Below are 19,267 nucleotides of genomic sequence, written 5' to 3'. Positions count from 1 at the left end.
GTGGAGGTCAGTCTCTCTCCATTTCCCGTGCCTTGTTTGGAGGGCTTATGATCTACAGTCGAGGGCCACATCTGGGGGGAGGGGCCACAGAGATGACGGGAGTGGACTACAGACGCATTTGAGGGTCACCTCGAGGGGGCTGAGCACCCCGATTCGGGCGTCCCTGGACTGTGGGTTAGAGGGCACCAAGGCTACAATGATGCCGCAACCACACGCGCCATCCCAGCCTCTGAATGTTTGGACTGACCTAAGTCACAAAGTAAGTTTTTTGCTTTGGACTTTTTAAATTCAAGCACCTCTAAGCACCCACTGAAGAAGGAAAGGTGTTGAGAAAACACTTTTTCGTTTACAGCTGTCACTGGTGGTCGTGGCTGTCACCGGACAGCAGGGGTCGGCGGTGGGGGGTGGGGGATGAAGCCCGCCCACAGAAGGACGGCCGCAGCACAGACACTCACGCTTCCTTGTAGTAGACGGTGAAGCTGATGAGGTCCCGGTAGTCGGGGGGCCGGTACCGGTGCCAGGTGATGATGATTCGGTTCTTCGACGTGGTGGTGGAGGTGAAGTGCAGGACGTCACTTTCACCTGGGGCAGAGGCACACCCGTGAGGGACAGTGATCTCCGCCCTCCCCTCCCACTCGCCCGCGGGCTCATCTGCTCAGGCCACGGCCCTCTCCCCCGAAGCTGGCTGTGTGTGCAAAGCCCCTGTTGGAACGTCTCAGTGACTCTGCCGTCTCCACTAAGGACCCAAACACTGTGCTACAGGGCCTGCAAGGGGCTCCATCCTTTGCTTTCGTTCAGGCGGGGCCCTGGATGTGAACCTGTGGGCGATCCTTAATAACCTGGAAGAGGACTGCTGGCTGCACCAAGGGAGCTTGTCTCTGCTCATGCCTGAGATGTGGGCCACCGAGGGGGCTGGGGACCTTGACGCTGGAAGAGTCTTCTTAGACAAGGTGACACCTGTCTCACCACTGCGGATCTGCCTGGTTGCGTCAGTAACGGGGCAGGTGTGCCATAGGAGGGGAACTTCTTAGTCTGAGCTTGGTACCGACACCCTCCTGCGTGACACCTCCAGGAACTCCCTGGAGGCTCCGGCAGTGCCGACACATAGCGGGGAATGGACTGAGCACTAATAGAGCCCACCTTGCTCGGCACGGCTCCCGTCCTCTGTGGGAGGAGCCTGGGCTGGGGAGCACCACAGGGAGGCTGCCCCAAGTCCCCTCGTGCTCCCGGGCCAGATTCAAACTGCTGAGAACTCGGGGAGGGCTGCTGAAGTCACCCAGGCTGAGACCCGAGCTCTCCTATGAACGGCCCTTTCCACCCGGGGCCCTGTGTTTGCCTGACTCCCTCCCACCACACCCTCCACCCTCAGGGAGGTGAAGCAGAGGCCTGCAACAGTTACAATCCAAGATGTCTGTGGGGCAAAATGTGATGGATTGAGATGGAAAAAATGCTGTAGTTTCCGCTAAAATGTTATTTACAGAGGAAACATTTTTTTTCCCCCAAAAGAAAATAAATGGCTACTGTATTCATGATCCAACAGGTCAGACTGGCTGACTCTGAGCAGAAAAACACTTTGAGAGAGCTATGCGACATCCACTCTGCAATGGTCTAAACAGGAGCGTGGCAAGGGGGGCGTGTGACGCGCAGGGAGAAGGCCCTGCAGCTCTGCGTCGGGTTTCCCTCCTCTAAAACCCCTTCCTGGGCAACTCGAGAGTTTACGGGGTGAATCCCGAGCCCACAAAACAAAGTCCAATGTGGACAGTCTCTAAGATTCTCTCCCACCAGTGTTCACATGTGCACCACCCCGGATCACAGGGGTTAGTCTCCGTTTTTTGCATACTGTCCCTTATCAAAAGCCGATGGTGGAGAAAGCATTTACCTTCATAACCTGATCCAGCCACACAGAAGCACACCGTTTTTAAAAGCAGTTTTACATACAAGGTTAGGTGAGAAACTCACTGCTCAGAGGCAAAACCTTCAAGCAGAAGTCATATAACCAATATAAGATTATAATTATACTGTTCTAAATTTAAAAAGCAGTTATCAGTTCAGGGAGGCAGTCTCTCTCCATTTTCCATGCTGTGCTGGGACCAGGATCCAGGTTGGGGGCCCATGGCCACAGGGGCTGCAGCTGAGCCCCTCTGCCCTCAGACCTCCCCTCCACCCCGGAGACTCAGGGCCAGGCTCACTCCCTCCCAGGGCTGGAGAGGACCAGCTCTCCCCTGGAAAATAATCCAACAGTCTGAGTGAGCATAAAAGATGCTTAACTCTGTGTATTCTGTAAGCACCTCTTTAAAATCTGAGTGAAAAGCCATTTATAAATGTTTATACACAGATGGAACCTATGGAAAATTTACTAATATGAATCTGCCTCACTACTGCCTTTGAAGATGTCCAGGTGTTGGTTTAAGAGGCCTGCATGAAGTGAGGAGGGGCCACAGACAGAAGCCACGGCGCAGTATGGGAGGTCGCACTCACAGGAGGCTCTCTCCCCGTTGTTCCTGGTGTTTATGTCCCCTTTGCTCTGGCGCCCTTTAGTCCCCGTCACTTCCTCCATGCGGTAAATCTCCGAGACACACAATTTGGGATTGAACGCAAAGTACATTTTCCCAGCTTTGATGGTCAGGTTGCGGTGGTCCCAGTCCCACAGCTGCTGCAAGTTCTGGTTGTCAAGGACGTAGAAGGAGTAGTTCCTGGAAGCAGAGAGATCAGCATCAGACCGTTATCCTTTGCCTCCAGCCACCCTGCTCTGGGACTCTTCGCCACCTGGCTCCAGAAAACACCGCCTCTGCCGATCAGAGATGGAATTAAGAGTATCTAAGAAGGAAGAATCCCTGTTAACAATAGCAACCATATGATTCAAGAATAATGTCAAAACAGATAAAACACTAATTTGATGACCCCGATTACACTTCTCACACTAGAGGCTGCTACTCAAATCATTCTCTAGAAACGCCTCTGGTTATTTCTCTCAAGCAGAGTATGTACAACGCACTTGAAATCAGTCCGCGGGAGAACAGATATGCTCTGTTACTCAACCGGAACAGCTTACATATTTGCTGTAGAAAGCCTGCCATTATCCTCGGGGTTAAATCCTATCCCATCCCCTCCGTGCAGCTCAGCGGGGAGGAGAGAGAACGGGACAGGCAGATGGCTCAGTTCCTCCTTCAGATGCAGCCCACCCTGAAAACTCTCAGCTTTGGTCACTGGAGAAGGTGGGGGAGAAGAAATGGCCCCTGAAGGGCAACTCCCCAGGCCACCCATCCAGGCGACAGCAACTCAGTGTCCAACAAGTTCAGGGTTCAGGGCGCACACAGCTGATTTTCAGAGGGCTGGGGGCTGGGGGCTGGGCCCCACCCTGGGGGTTTCTCCTGAGCAGGTCTAGGGGGGTTGAGGATCTGCATTTTTAACCAGCGCTCAGGGGATGCTGACGCTGTACGTGCTGGGACCCACACCTGGAGAGGCACCGGTCTAACAGATGCTGAGCACCATGAGGGGCGGGGGCTCCAAAGCTGACCAAGCGAGACGTCTACCCCGGTGGGTGGACCCAGAAGCAGCAGACACGGCCGCCTCTGAAGGCAAGGCGGGGGGACAGCCAGCATCAGCAGCCGCTAGCCTGGGTCTCCCTAGAAACCACACCACCCACACCCCTCGGGGCAGCAGGCGAGCGGACAGCTCCCGCCCGGGGTCTGGACACACCTGCACAACAGGCGGGCAGGGTCACTGCGCACCCCAGTCCGGCACTGACAGGTCTGTTCCCAGCAGACCTCAGACCCCGCCCCTCCCCCCGCCCCCGCCTGTTTCCTTCTGGGGTTCACTCCAGTGCCCTCTACAAAACTGACTCTAGGCACTGGTGCCACCTTGTGTGCGGTTTCCAAGACCCACTCAGGGATCCAACACACACACAGCAGAGAAGAAAGGACCCCGGTCCCCGTTCCCAGAGCCAGGAAGGACCAGACGGAAGCCCGGCGCGCTCCTCTGCCCTGGGGCGGGGTGCGCTGGGCACCGCCTGGCGCCCGGTGAGGTTCAGGCCTCTACCCGCCAGTCAGCCCACAGGCTGAGCTAAGCGGAAGCCTGGGTCACGCCCAAACTTATTCTCGGGAGTTCCCGGGGCATTCCGAGACCGGGCCCAGGACAAGCGGTGAGGTCCACGAGCTGCAGGTACGCACGCACGCACGCAGGTACTCAGCTCCTTCTGCAGTTCCGTCCGTCACTCACGGGTCAGCAGGCGGAGGAAGGGCGTCACCCGAGCGCCCTGCGGGTGTGCAGGGCCCAGGAGGAGCCGCTGCGCCCAGGGGGCATCTGCCCCTGGCCTGAGGCCCAGCCCCTCACGAAGTGCACCTCGCGGGGCCGGGTGGCGGAGGGGCACAGTGAGCCCGCGGGCCGAAAGGCGGCAGCTTGGAAGCCAAGAGGGGCTCCTTCTCACACCCACTGAGGCCTCAGACACATCCCGGGTCACCAAGTCAGCGGCAGAAACGGGCAGGCCAACAAATCCTTTCCTTTCAACGAGAGCTTGCTCCCCAACATAGGAGTATACTGGAAAATGGATGTGAAATATTGTCCAAAGGAACCGAGGCTCAGGCTAGGCACCGCAAAGGCGGGGTTCACCGCACCCCTCCTGGCTGTGTCTGATCCCTCCTAGCCAGGCTGCTGGGGCCGCTGCTCGGAGGAGGGGTGTCCGCAGGTGGAGTCGGATGCCTGCCGGCAAGGGCCGTCCCTGCCCTCGGGCTAGTCCCAGCTCTGAAGGACGCTCTGCGGTGTCACGGCTCCCAGGTGCCCAGGTCGTAACCGCGAGGGACAAAATCTCCTTGTTGGTGCAGAAACCTCTGAGCCGGGAGTGAAGGCCAATTACCCAGGTCAAACTTCTGACTCAACCTAAGATGAGGCTTTTATTTTAGTAAACTAATTTCACTAGCAGGGAACATAACCATACGGAAAATACCTTCTGAACAAAACATCTTCTCCCCCGGGGAGGGAGCATGAATTATAAGGAATTTGACAAATGAATGGCAGGCACACTGAAATTCTGTGTATGTGATTCATCACTTTGAAAAGCGAGATTATCTTTTTACAGTAAACATAAACATTTTTTTTTAACAACTCTGAGAAGGCCTGGAGCCCGGATACCAATATCAATAAAACCCGGTCGTTATGGAGCTGGAGTAAGCGACAGAAAATAAAAATAAAACCCTCCTCACAATAATAACCAAGCCATTCACGAGCTGCCCGTCAATACTGTTCTTGTTTTCCCAACCCCAGCTGGCACCCTGCTGCCCTCCCATTCCTTCTGAGATCAGGTGAGGATTACGAGGTAGGAAAAGGCAGAAACTTGTCTGCACATCTTCAACACACTCATAAACACACTTAGATTTTATTGTTTCCTAAAGGAATTAGCTGTTTAACTCAATTGCTCTGTAAATGTGATTTCCTAATTGTTTCTAAGATGACTGCCTTTACATTCAAAATGTATTTTTAAAAACTATCTGGTTATTTTTCTGTCCCTTACACAGACTCTGTGGTGCCTGGATTTTATCTGTGTTAGTGTCCTTTCCCCAGCTCTTAAGGTTGCAAAAAATGTTTGTTCCTATGCTTGGGGTGGGTCCCCAGTGGGAGGTTATTTCCTTGAGGACATCTATGTATTTCCTGCATCAACATCCTAAATGCCCAGCATATATTGTACACCTAACTGTTTTATTTATGGCTCCAGTCTCAGGGCTGTCTTACCTCTGAGTTGTCAACACCACCACCTCCCCGCCTGCTCAGATGAAGGGCAGGAAAGACCGGGAAGCAGAGGAAGGCACAGTGCTGGGGATTCTCCTCGTACTTAGAAGACAACGCCAGGTCCAAGGCTGGAGCGTCATCTCCTGTCTCACTAGACAGCAACTCTAGACAAAGCATTTCTTCAGCTTCTCCCCAGCTGGGACAGATGGGGCTGGGGGAGGGCGGGGCAGGAATGAACACTCTCCCCCTTTCCAAACTTCACTGACAGACTGGAAAAAAGCAATCACCATTCCCTTTATTTCTCAGAGGAAAAAAACACAGCCTCTTCCCTGCGGTCCCTAGGGGGCATCAGAACCCAGCACATGGGGGCTGTCCCCAGCACTCCGCAGCAGACGGAGGGCTTGGTCTTTGCACAGAGGCTGCCTCTAATCCGTCTGCAGCAGACTGCTTTCGACTACGTCCAAATCTCCTCCGAAGTTCAATATTTACACCAGCCTTGGGGGTTCAGCAAGGGTAGGAATTTATATTCACGTCTCTCTAGAACCAGATCCTCTAAAAATGTTTCCTCTTTGAGTGTTTTAAAAACAGCTTTACTGAGGTATAATTTATCTACCAAAAAAATCCAGTCATTGTAAGCTTTTACAGTTCCGGAGCTCAGTAAACTCACACAGGGGTCCAGCCATGCCCACGAGGCAGTGTCGGAGCCTCTCCACCCCTCCTCGCTCTCAGCACTCCCAAAGCTCTTCATTCCCTGTGGTGCTCAACCTCTGATTCCACCCCCAGCTCTTCACGGCTTTCTGTCTCCACAGTTTTGCCTTTTCCAGAAATCACCCATTACAACGAATGGGAATCTACAACGTGGAGTCTCTCGTGTCTGGCTTTTTTTCACTTACCCTGATGTTTTTGAGGTTCACTCGTGTTGTGACATTATCATTGGGCAGGAACCCACTGTGCCACGTTTTATTTACCCACTCATCTGCTGATGGACATTTGGATTGCTTCCAGTGGGGCTTTTATTTGCTGTGGGGTGAGGGGGGATGGTATCATGAATAATACTCCTATGAGCAATCCCGTACGAGTCTTGTGGGGGCATGTTTTCGTTTCTCTTGGGTAGATACTGGGGTAGATCCTGGAACTGCTGAGTCACACGACTGAGTGTACATTTTTTGGAAGTGCCAAAGAAGTGTTAAAGTATAGCCATGTTGCAACCTAATCTTAGAGCTGCAAGAAGATAGAATAAAGCACAGTGTTGCAAAGCCAAGTGGTAGAGACGCCTGACTGCATCCAAGACTCTGATCCTTATAACCCTCCACCTCCGTCTAACTCTTACTCTTTTCAGGGCGACTATCCTTGGTGGCACCAACAAATCTGGAATTTTAACTCATTTATCTGATGCTATCACAAAACAGGGTTGTTCAACATCAGGGAATTTTTTTCAGATAACAGAAATATCCTTTTCAAGGGCTTACAAATTAACCATTTCATAGAAACCTTGTACATGTGTATTCCAAAATCCACTTCCTTCCAAAACAGCACAACTTTGGTCTTAATGTCTAAGGTTATTATTCCAGAAACACACCACCTTACACAGAGTGATGTCCTCAAGGAAGCACTGGCCATCTGAATTCTGCTGGCTTAACTTTAGACTGCCTATGTTGTCTGGCCCCTTTATCCAGAGACAAGCAGCCCTGCCACCTGTTCCCACGTGATTTTGCTCTGTGTCCATCACAGTCCTGGATGTCAGATTCTAGAATCAGCTCACTCTAAGTGAGGAATAAGAGGCCTACTCCAGGCAATGCTCTTGAATTTCACATTCTGGACTTGACTTTGTAGTCTGGGCTACTCAGGAGACATCTGGGGACAGGTCTCAGTTCCAGTTTGGAAAGCAAGGGGTGACACATAAAAAGGATGTATGTACTACCAATTTGTCTGCTCAGCATCAAAGCAAAAGGCTATAAAACTTTCTTCCCACTGCACCAAGTGGAAGCACTTACTTGGTCATGAGAGGTATAAGAAAAATCATACTTTAAGACAACAGTGTGACAAGAAAATATCTAGGCAAAAAATCAAAGTTTTGGGGACATGCTTATGAGAAGAAGAAATAAAGGGGTAAAGCAGTGGTTTCCAATTTGGCACACACAGAAATTACCTGGCGATCCTTAGAAAAGCACTGATGCTTGGATCCTACCCTTAAACGTTCTGACTGAATTGGGATGGAGTACAACTTGGGCATCAGGATTCCTTAAAAGCCTCTGGATGACTCTTAAGTATAGCAAAGTGTGGGAACCCCTGGGGTAAAAGTCATCTTGGCTTATAGCAAAAGCACACGGAAGTGAAAGGTTCTACTAACACTCTGGTAACTCAAACGTCCTGTGTAGGTTCCGCTGCCTATCCAAATTATAACCTCCACACCTGGGTGCATAGCAGCTTACGTAACCCTAATGCCACCTACCTCTCCAGCATTTTTTGCCAAACATGTCCCAGGACGCCCCAGCTCGTTGCCTCTGCTGCTGCCGGCCTGAAACGCCTTTCTTCACCCTCTGCTCTCTGAGTGTTTCCGGAAACCCCCAAGGCCCGTCTCCAAAGCCACCTCTTCTCAGAAGCCTGTCTGATCTTTCTCAATCAGATATCTGACTCTTTTTCATGCCCGTGGCATGTGCCTTTTCTTCCCCTGTGGCACTCTGCAAAGTTCGCTCAGCACTGCTGGCATTTATCTATTTATCATCTTCCTTTCTTTTCTGCTTCCTTTGGACTCTTCCTTTCTTTTTTAAGGTTTGAGTGGAAGATTGGCTCTTTTTAAAGTTTATTTTGCATTCTTTATAGTTTTAGGTGTACATATAGTGATTCATAGTTTTTACAGTTCACTTTTTTTTTTGGCCATACCACGTGGCTTGTGGGATCTTAATTCCGTGACCAGGGATCAAAACTGCATCCCCTGTATTCCTAACCACTGGACCACCATGGAAATCCCCACTATTTTTAAAGGTTACACTCCATTTGTGGTTATTATAAAATATCAGCTATGTCCCCTGTGTTGCACATTTTATCCCTCCCTGTAACTTATTTTATACGTAACAGTTTGTACCTCCTAATCTCCTATCCCTGTACTCCCCACCCCAATCCCCCTCCCCTGCTGGTAACCACGCGTTTGGTCTCTGTATCTGTGTGACTCTTCTTATAGGAGTGAGGGGAGCAGGTGAAGGGGCTGGACCTAACCTCCTTCCTAAGTCTGAGGAGGAGAAATACAGAATTGAGTTGCTACTGCCAAAGCCAGCTGCAGGGGCACTCATCACAAGCAAGGTTACCCAGACCATTTTGGTCATGGGTGAGGAAGGCAGTCAAAGGAACACAGCTCTCGTGTAGAGAAGCTAGGTTCTCAAGTGCTCCAGCTAGAGAGCACTTCCTCCCAGCAATGGCAGGAAGAAATCCAAGGCTGGACGCTCAGTCTCCTCAGAGCAACCAGGACTACTGACGATCAGCAGGCTCACCATTGCCATCCCCTGACAAATAAAGTACTAAGATCAGGGGAGGCCTGAAACTTCCCTGAGCCTGGAAGTGGCCCAAACACCTAAGAGACGATATGCATCTATCTGTAAGAAGACCCTACTGGGGCTTCTGGCTTTACACAAGGTTCAGATAATAAGAAATACGTCATAAATATTTTTGCAAATAAGAGTCACACTTTAATTTCAGCTACACTTGAGTGCATAATACTTTTAGTTAACACACAACTGATAGGTAATCACGTCATGTAATAATTCCTAGTAAAAATTAACTGAACTCTCCTGCTAGCTCTCCCCTCTGTCTATATCACTTGCTCAACCTGGGGGAAAAAAGTGTATCCTCAAGCAGAAGGAAAACCTGCAGGTACCAATATGCTAAAGAAAGGGTGCTTACCATCACCAGAGTTTCAAGAAAAACCTACTTGGAGGAAAAGGAAAAATAGCTGTGCTAAAATTCATTTTAAAATTGACTACAACCAACAATAACTATCACCTCAAACTGGCAGAGCCTTGGCTTGCTCTATTGGTGACCTGGGACATCGGGCTGAGCACAGCAGCAGCCTTGGTGGATTCACCAGGAGGAAGATGTTTTTCGAAAGAAACAGGGTTCCCAGCGGGGAGGACAGTATGCTTTTCGGGGATGGAATGAAGTGCTGCCCCCTCTCTTTGGCTATATCAGATGATGGAATTTTAAGAATTTAAGACTGACTGAGAGTGAGTCTGAGAAAAGCAGGAGGGCTGTAAGGAAACCCTTATGTGGTAACTTTATCCATCGGGGCACATAAATCAGCAAAGACAACCTTTCTCATGACCTTCCCACCTCTTGCTTTCCTAAATTATTTCCCCAAATTCTCTTTAGAAGGAGTTAACTCATTAATGGATGTCTCCTTTTATTTCGAAGCATTAGCTTAAAGCAATACAAGAATTATATTTAAAGGGGAGCCTGTGAAGAGAAGTGCATGTGCACAGGAACACCTGGGGTGAATTCGGGAGGGAAACTGCCCATGTGTGCGCAGCGATCGAAGCACCTATTTTCATTCCTCAAGCGGTGGATGGCCTTGGGCAAGGCTAAAACCCTTATCACAAAGCGCATCTCTGCAGAAGGCAAACGTTCTACCAGTAGCACAAATCCTATGAGCTGATCAATAGAAACAATTCTGTGAGTCAAGATTTCTTTGTAACCAAATGAACTGTTCATACGTCTCCGTATTTCTGGTGTTCCAACACATCTGAAAAGGTGGAATGGCTTTTACGAAGTGGACCACAGCATCCAGAGGGAGCTAAGGGGCCCGGGACGATGGTTTCATGGAGAGGTGAGCCGTTCAGCCCCCATCTCAGTGCTTTTGGTGCCCTCCACGGCCCTGTCTGCTGCTTTGCCAGCACACAGGCAGACACCCACCCCCAGATGGGTCAGGACCCAGGCTCAAGGATGGAGAATCTTGACTGCAGGAGACTCCGCGCGAGGAGGCGGCCCCACGCAGGGCGCCCCCACCACGGGCACTGCTGCTTCTTTTTAACGAGAAAACCTTAAAGGCAGCGTGTGTAAGTGGCGGTGGCGGGAGAGCATCAGCTGCTGCAACGCGAAGCTCTTACCCCTCTAGCTGCTCCTCCCCTAGGATCTGGCGCAGGTTCTTCAGGAAGGACAAGGAGACCAAGGCGTGGGAGTGGCGGATCTTCACGTAGCCCGTCACCACCTCGATGAGCCCCATGAAGTTCTCCAGTTCCGAAGCGATGTTGTCTGCGGCAGGGGGACAGGGTTACTGCGCGCCTTGTCACAGGGGGACACACGTTTTCTCGCAGACCTGTGTGGGCAGCACTTCGGCACAGCTCTTGTTTCCCCGGTGCCCTGAGATGCGAGGCCTCCCAGGATCCCTGCCCGTGGTCAAAAATGCGTTTCCCTAAGTGTGGCTTTCAACTCCCAATGCCTGGGATGGGCCCCCGAGGCGGGGGGAGGGCAGTTTCTAGAAGCCTGAGGACTGCAGCTCCCAGGCTGATTAACAGAATGTAAAATCGTAAACACCAGACTGCCAATTAGCTAAGGCGGACATATCCAGGGAACATCTCTAATATGCTCTGTCAACAGCACTGCCTCCAGAGTAGAAGGGCATGACTAAACAAACAATGTTTTCTTGGTCTCACTAGGAACTGCTTCTGCTGCATTCCTAGTTCCTAAGATACAGGGATCTATATTTAAAGACTCCATCTTACTAAGACTGCAAGAAAATGCACCAAAATATTAACAACGGTTATTGGCAGGTAATTTTCAATAATTCACTTCTACGCTTCTAAATTTTCTATAATGCACATACATGATTCTCACAGGTGGAAAAGAGTTGGGAACATCATTGCTAACACATGTGCAAAAATGACAAGCTGTATGAACAGTGTATTTACTCTTACAGCCTTTTTCTCATAGTAAGTAAAAAGCATAAACTTCAGTTCAACTTATGCCAAAATTACAAGGCATACTATAATGAATTGGGTGCGGTTCAACCAATGGAATTGTACTGTGTATGACCTGTGAAGGCTTAGTTAATAAAAGGTTCTGCTTTGCTTTCAACTGATAAACATCAAAGAATAAGGATACTGTCCTCTAGGGCACGGAGAAGGCAATGGCACCCCACTCCAGTACTATTGCCTGGAAAATCCCATGGACGGAGGAGCCTGGTGAGCTGCAGTCCATGAGGTTGCTAAGAGTTGGACACGACTGAGCAACTTCCCTTTCACTTTTCACTTTCATGCATTGGAGAAGGCAATGGCAACCCACTCCAGTGTTCTTGCCTGGAGAATCCCAGGGACAGGAGAGCCCAGTGGGCTGCCGTCTATGGGGTCGCACAGAGTCAGACACGACTGAAGCAACTTAGAAGCAGCAGCTTCTAGGGCAAGGCCCTGTGTTTCTGGACAGTGTGATGGTTTCCCAAGAGAAATGGAGAAATTCACGTTGTAAAGACTAGCAGTTGCCTACAGTTGATGTTTCGTGGAAGAGATTCTGAATAAAACATGTGGTGGGACTCACGCCTTTCAGTCAAGGCTGAAGAGGGGCCTTTCCAATAAGATGCCCAACCAACTGCCTGCCGTGGACATGAACTGGAAGCCACGTTGCATGATCACACACAAATATGTACCAATTCCTCCTCAAACTATATAGTAAACTATACTTCCTGATTCACGGATTAAAGTCTTTAAAAAATATTTTGAGGATGCACGTGTGCATACTCATTCAGTCATTTCCAACTTTGCGACCCTATGGACTGTAGCTCACTAGGCTCCTCTACCCATGGGATTTCCCAGGCAAGAATCTTGGAGTGGGTTGTCATTTCCTTCTCCTATTTTGAGGACAGAAATATGAAAATAAAAGAAGGGTTAGGCACTTAAGGCTTTCTTGGTGGCTCAGATAGTAAAGAATCTGCCTGCAATGTAGGAAACCTGGGTTCAATCCCTGAATTGGGAAGATCCCCTGGAGAAGGTCATGGCAACCCACTCCAATATTCTTGCCTGGAGAATTCAACAGACTGAAGAGCTGGTGAGCTACAGTCCATGGCGTCACAAAGAGTTGGACACAACTGAGCGACTAACACTTTTACACACTTAAAGGGTACGTTCTAGGAAATGAAGAAATCTGTTTGAGAAATTAGGAAATCTAGTAAGAGCAGAAAGAATAAAACTTCAGAATACCATGAAAGTAATAAAATTCTAGCTGTGTGGAAATAAAGTTATCTCTGTTGTGAAGTGGTGAAGGTTGTTGTGAAAATAAAGGGCTATCGAAAATTCAAAAAACTAAGCAAAAAGCTTGATGCTGTTATCTCTAAATCCTAAGAATAACACTCACTCACTGTACAAATAGTATCAATATTAAGGGAAAGTAAATGCACAGAATGCTGCGTGCTGTGCTGAGCCGCTCAGTTGTGTCCGACTCTGGGTGACCCCATGGACTGTAACCCACCAGGCTCTTCTGTCCATGGGATTCTCTGGGCCAGAATATTGGAGTGGGTTGCCATGACCTTCTCCAGGGGATCTTCCCAATCCAGGGATGGAACCCAGGTCTCCCAAAATGCAGGCAGATTCTTTACCACCTGAGCCATCAGGGAAGCCCCTCAAACCATATAATTTTTTTTTTTTTTAAGAATTTAGTAAAAAAGTCCCTTTCAACCTCAACACCTTCTTACTATATTTCTCCCAGCTGACGAAACTATCGGTGCCTTCATCAAGTGGTTCCAGTGGTAGAGAATTTAAGGCACTATTACTAGAAGCCTTTGTCAGTTACAGATTAGAACTGAAAATATCACCAGATAAGTCAACCGGAAATGCTTCGCACATGCAATTGCCTGGAACACCATCTACTGCAAACAGTGGGGAATCCTACAGAGGATGGTGAGACTGAAGCTTCAAATGCATGCTGATGTAATATGCTTGTATCTCTCTTGGTTGTCAGAAGTAAATTTGGAGATGGGCCAGTTTTGGACTGAATAAAACTTTAAACTGACATCATTAAACCTTTCCCTTGCTCAGTCTCTTCCACACATCCAAGGAACCAAGACTCTCTGGACTTAAAGCTCTGAGGCCTTGGCTCTGGCTGGAGACTGCTGAGTCACACCTCTGATCCATCCGTCTCTCCTGGGGTTTGCATGTGTTGAGACATGAACATCCTGCATAAGATGTGACTTAAGAGAGATGAAGGATGACCCTGTGCAGAAACAAACGCTGAGCCCGTGGCTAAAATGCCGACTGCCTTTCAATCTCCTGCTCTCTTTTTAATCTTTGAGGGATGCTCAAAGGAGGGGCCCCGAGCATGTGGCTTACACACCATGTTGTTTTTCTAGGCCCATAGTTTAGTTGTGAGTCACGGACGAGTAGGAAAAGCTCAACAAAAAAAAACCGAGAGGTCTGGCCCTCTCTTCCAGGAAAAGGGAATACTTACTGCCGCGTCGGATGTTGATGAGCAGATTGCCTTTGAAGATGGTGCATCCTTGGAGCATCTGAGCAGAAGTGACAGAATCAATGGTCTTTGTCTTCTTTTCTTCCTCACACACTTTGGGACAAGGGCCTTCGCAAGGGATGCAGTACATGCTGTTGAAAATAAAACAACCCAACACACTGAGAGCTGAGTCTGTCTTCCTACATTACAAAAATTCTTAAAAGATGTGCTTTTATTCCAGGTGTCTCTATAGTCCACATTACAGAAAGCAACTGGCAGAAGCATTCAAGTGGTCGTGCTGTTTCTCATTGCCAAGCCTACCCAGGGTAAGCCACTCAAACGGCAATCAAAAGGAGAAACTGCCTACAAAGGAAAAGCGTGCTGCCTGCTTCCAGACAGAACACATGATACACCCTTGAGGCATGTGTGTATCATAGGCTGGGGCTGGTGAGCCAGCTGGTCCCACGTGGAGACAAACAGCCTTGCAGAAGGGAGACACCGGGGGATCCCAAGAAGAACAGAGCTGCTCTCTGAGGTCACGGGCCCTGCTGGTGCACCCCGGAGGAGCTGCTGGGAGAGTGGATGGGGACGCCGAAGGGACAGCAGTGTCCCCGCCGCCAACCGGAAGCTAACTCCTGTGGCCGGCGGCCCAGTGGGGGATTTCAGAAGGCACGTGCTGTAGCACAGATCCATTATTTTCTTGCTAAAGCACAACTGAAATAATTTCTTGACAGTGTTTGGCAGAAACTTGTAAATTGATCCAAATGTTGTTTTTGCTGCATACACAATAAAAACGGGAACTTCCATTGCTTCATAATGAGCTCCTATTTCACATGCAGTCTTGAACATGCCACAAGCCCACCAACAGCCAGGGACTAGCGAGTGACCTTGATACTTTTCCTTATTTAGGGAATAGTGGACAAAACACTAATCCAATTCTCTGAACCGCAGGAAGCTGGGTCAATTTCCCAACAAAATAAATGATACAACATTATGGGATGTGTGTGTAATAGGATGGTGAACTGGAGAGCCACTATATTTACATGATTATTCTTGAATGATCTTTCAAACTTCACGAAGTGAGAAACATCCAGGAAAGCAGTGTCAGTTAAAGCTCTTAGCATTAAGTACCGCCCTCCATCACTGAACTTTATTGCATATCTAAGGCAAAGATGAAGGGCTTTGTTTAAAAGCTTATAGATAAACATGGTATCCCTACTGTTTTCTTATTTCATGTCGGGAAAACAGGAGGGAAGGTTTCCAGAGGAAATGGGCCGACCATAGCAATGGAGGTACCCCCTTTCTCTGACATCACAACACTTTCACTTCTAGAGTCTGCAGCAGATTTTCCTCAGCATTCCTTGTTGGTCTTTTATTGCTTCTAACTTACCTGCTACTGCTAAGTCACTTCAGTCGTGTCCGACTCTGTGCGACCCCATAGATGGCAGCCCACCAGGCTGCCCCATCCCTGGGATTCTCCAGGCAAGAACACTGGAGTGGCTTGCCATTTCCTTCTCTAACTTACCTACATACTATATAATGCCCCACCTCCCTTTTTAAAAACTTGGTGTGAAATAATTACAGACACACAGAAAGTTACAAAAGTTGTACAGAGGGGTTCTGTGTACCCTTGACCCAGTTCCCCCTGATGGCTCCCTCCTGTACCATGACAATACGACATCAAGCCCAGGAAACACACAGGCACAATACACTCCCACGCCACCCTATCACCGGAGTAACCACCACCACGAGCCGGCCCGTGCCCACCAACACCTCCTGCGTGCTGCCCGTTTGGTCAGCCTGCCCCCACGCCTCCAACTCGGGGCCGCCACTCACCCATTCTCGGTCTCAGTAATGATGTTATTTTCAGAATCTTACATAAATGTCATCATCTGGTGTGTTGACCTTGTGAGACTGGTTTTTTGTTTTTCACACAGCTTAATGTCCTTGAGATCCATCCATGTTGTGTGTGTTTGAATAGTTTGTTTCTTTTTACTTCTGACTGACATTCCATGGTGTGATGGATCACGGTTTGCTTGGCCATTTACCGATTGTGAGGCGTCTGTGCTATTTCCAGGCTTTGGCTGTTAAAGCTGCTACCCACGGCTGTGTACGTGTTTTTGTGGGAACTTAAGTTTTCGTTTCTCTGGAATAAACGTTCAGGAGGGTAACTTCTGGGTTGTAGGTTAAGTGTGTGTTTTGTTCCCCTGACATTTTATTCAAATAGCAATTTCTGAACCAAACACCTTTCTTAAAATGTCTAGGAATCAGCTAGTACTTTAAAAAATGTTTGTCTAAGGAAGTGCTCTGATTACATGTTTATAGTTTAAGCTTCCTCAAGTCCATCCTGGTACAGAGAGGGTAGAAACAGTATTAAAAAATAAATATTTTAAATAAGTGTCAAATAGGCCTTAAAGGCTGAGGGGTGGGGTGTTATTAGTTTTTGATGGTGTTTTATTTTAAAGTGAAAAAGGCAGATCTGTAACTCTGAACTGACTGCAAGCACGAGTAGGAAAAATAAGAGCTTAATTCTTCAAAGAATGAATTACAGCAGGAGAAACGGTCACAGTGCACAGCGCCCCCTACTTCACCCACAGCTATGGCAGCTGCAAAGGACTGAAAGCCTCCAGCATCAAAAGACACACACCCGCAGGGCAAAGAAGTCCCCGGCCATGCACCAGCTGCCCCATCTCAGCCCCCAGCCCAGGGAGGAACTGCGACAGTGGCAAGTTAGTGGCTAAAGTCCGTGACAGTGGCGATTTAGTGACTAAAGTTGCATCCGAGTCCTGTGAGTCTGGGCAGGAAGTGTGGCGCAGCCTAAACTGGGTTCCAGGCACTGCCCAGGGACTGGCAAAGCCTTTTTAAGTTCTAGGGCTGCCAATAAAATGTGAGAAAAATGTGGCAGACTTATTTTGGGTGGAATACGTATACTCCACAGTTCACCAGTATCCTTGGCACATTTACCATTTTAAAGTATTTAGAGTAATTTTTACTATTATAGTTGTTACAGCAATGATGACAGGCAGAATGTTCTACATTTGATATTATGCAACAACGTGAGTGTTATCTCTGATTTGAAGTTAAGCCTATGGAAGGAGCAACATCTCCAAATATTACACCGGAAACAGATGCCCCTTTATCAAGACTTGCTTGAGGAGGTTTGCAGAAACAGAAGGCAGCAAACAGAAGGGAAATTACACATTACACTCAAAATGAAGATTTCCTTTTCCAGCGGTATTTTATATTTGTAGAATAGATTTATTTTTTAAGAACCCGAAATGGAAGGCTCCTCTGGTGTAGTCATGAAGCAGGCATTTTTAGTCCATTCCATCAGAAGAACTCCTTGAGAGTTCTCTGCTCTGCTCCAGAGGCAGGATCAGCAACCCCAGGTCTCAAGCCTTATCGTGCTTGCAGGGTTATAGTCCTGTATTTTCTAAGAACCCTGGTATTGCTTTTTTGTAAGAACCCTGGCATTGCTTTTTCAAAAACTTAAAACCAATAACAGCTTCACAGGAGTCCGGTTGGCATGCACGAGAGGGATGCTGTGAGACAGAGAAAACTGAGGGAGCGTGAAGACTGTTTGCGTAGCAATGGGACGGAGCACACTTCTTGCTCAGAGTGGAGGGCGGAAGCCAGCGCTAAGGGGTGGGTGGGTGGGGGTGTGGGGGTGTGTGTGTGTGTGTGTGTGTGTGGCAAGTGATGGAGCACACTGCTTGGTAAGAGCCTATGCCTGCTCAAGCCAGTGCTAAGGGGTGTGTGTGTGTGTGTGTGTGTGTGTGTGTGGCAAGTGATGGAGCACACTGTTTGATAAGAGCCTATACCTGCTCAAGCCAGCGCTAAGGGGTGTGTGTGTGTGTGTGTGTGTGTGTGGCAAGTGATGGAGCACACTGCTTGGTAAGAGCCTATGCCTGCTCACTGCCTCACGGATGCTGGTGGGGTTACTCTTCTTCTGCACTTCCCTCCTGCACTTCCAAAGCCTTCACTGGTCTAGCGCTGAGCAGCCCTGGAGGTGAGAAAACCTCAGTCTATAGTCTCCCCTACCCACGGGCTCTAGGGGAGAGCCCCGCATGCACACAGGGAGTCAGGGACCTCCTGGGACCGGAGTCAGCAAATCAGGTACTTCATTCCAACCGTCCAGGCTGGCTGCTTCCAAACCAGAAGCCCCGCCCATCGCGCCTGGCGCCATCAGCAGCCGGAGTCACGCCGGCCCTCTGCAGTGCCCCGGACTCCCTTAGCCTCCCCAGGGCCACGCCCGGATGGAGCCAGGCCGCGCCTCCCCGCGCCCACACTGACCTTTGGCTCCCGTTGCGGATGAAGCCTGACGGGCACTCCTGCATGCACTCGCCGTCGTGGATGACGAAGCCCTCGGAGTCGCTGCTCTCGGCGTTGGGGATGTTGGCGCAGAAGTCGCGGTCCACGCAGCGCCAGCCCTCGAAGCGGTAGGTGTTGGGCGGGCAGCTGGGCACGCAGACGCCGGCGTAGTAGTAGTGGCGGCAGGCCACGCAGGCCGTGGCGTTGTCGGGCGCGCTGCAGCTGCCCAGGCACTCGGGGTGGCAGCACTCATGGGTCTCCGTACACGCCCGCTTCCCGCACGCGCTGGGGCACACTGTGGGGACAGGCAGGGTGTGAGGCCTCTGGGCGCTGGGGCCCCCACCCGGCACCCCCAAGCCACCAGCCACCCGCCGGGGCCCCAAAGCTTGAATCCCCAGTGTTACATGTTGAGAATTTCGCTGGGGCAGGGAGCAAGTACTCTGCATTTCGAGCCAGGTGAGCAGGGTTTAACATCCAGCCTCTACTAGTTTACTCTGTTTGGTCTTGGAGGAGTGCTTAACGATCTCTGACCTTGATCCTCTTTCTCATCTACAAAACGCGGTAGTAGCCCCCATCTTGGAAGGTTACCTGTGGCATGGGTGATACCCCGGAAGCACTACGTGGAGGCATGGGTGGTACCCCGGAAGCACTACGTGGACCGTGCAGTTTATTGTTACTTTAGAAGCCATTATATGCGCTACTCAATCTGCATTTTGCATGTGTTCCTTACTGAAATATCCTTAACTATTTCTGATATCTGTAAATATCTTTAAATAGTGTTCAGAAATGCTCATTTATTTTTAAAACATTAAAACTA

The 19,267-nt window shown here is 49.5% G+C and overlaps 1 protein-coding gene across 4 annotated transcripts in view; it reads right to left on the bottom strand.

Annotated features, from left to right (window-relative positions):
- IGF1R (insulin like growth factor 1 receptor) overlaps positions 1-19,267 on the bottom strand; it is a 304,552-nt gene that overhangs the window by 46,407 nt on the left and 238,878 nt on the right. For all 4 annotated transcript variants that reach the window (XM_061394274.1, XM_061394275.1, XM_061394276.1 and 1 more), the window contains 5 exons: positions 18,433-18,745; positions 14,143-14,291; positions 10,818-10,962; positions 2,479-2,693; positions 456-582 (listed from right to left, as the gene is read on the bottom strand). In XM_061394274.1, coding sequence (XP_061250258.1) covers positions 456-582; positions 2,479-2,693; positions 10,818-10,962; positions 14,143-14,291; positions 18,433-18,745 — 949 coding nt within the window. The remainder of the gene's footprint in view (positions 1-455; positions 583-2,478; positions 2,694-10,817; positions 10,963-14,142; positions 14,292-18,432; positions 18,746-19,267) is intronic.

Source organism: Bos javanicus, chromosome 21 (assembly GCF_032452875.1).
Source record: "Bos javanicus breed banteng chromosome 21, ARS-OSU_banteng_1.0, whole genome shotgun sequence".
Taxonomy (NCBI): Eukaryota; Metazoa; Chordata; class Mammalia; order Artiodactyla; family Bovidae; genus Bos; species Bos javanicus.
This window is presented reverse-complemented; position numbering and strand designations above follow the sequence as displayed.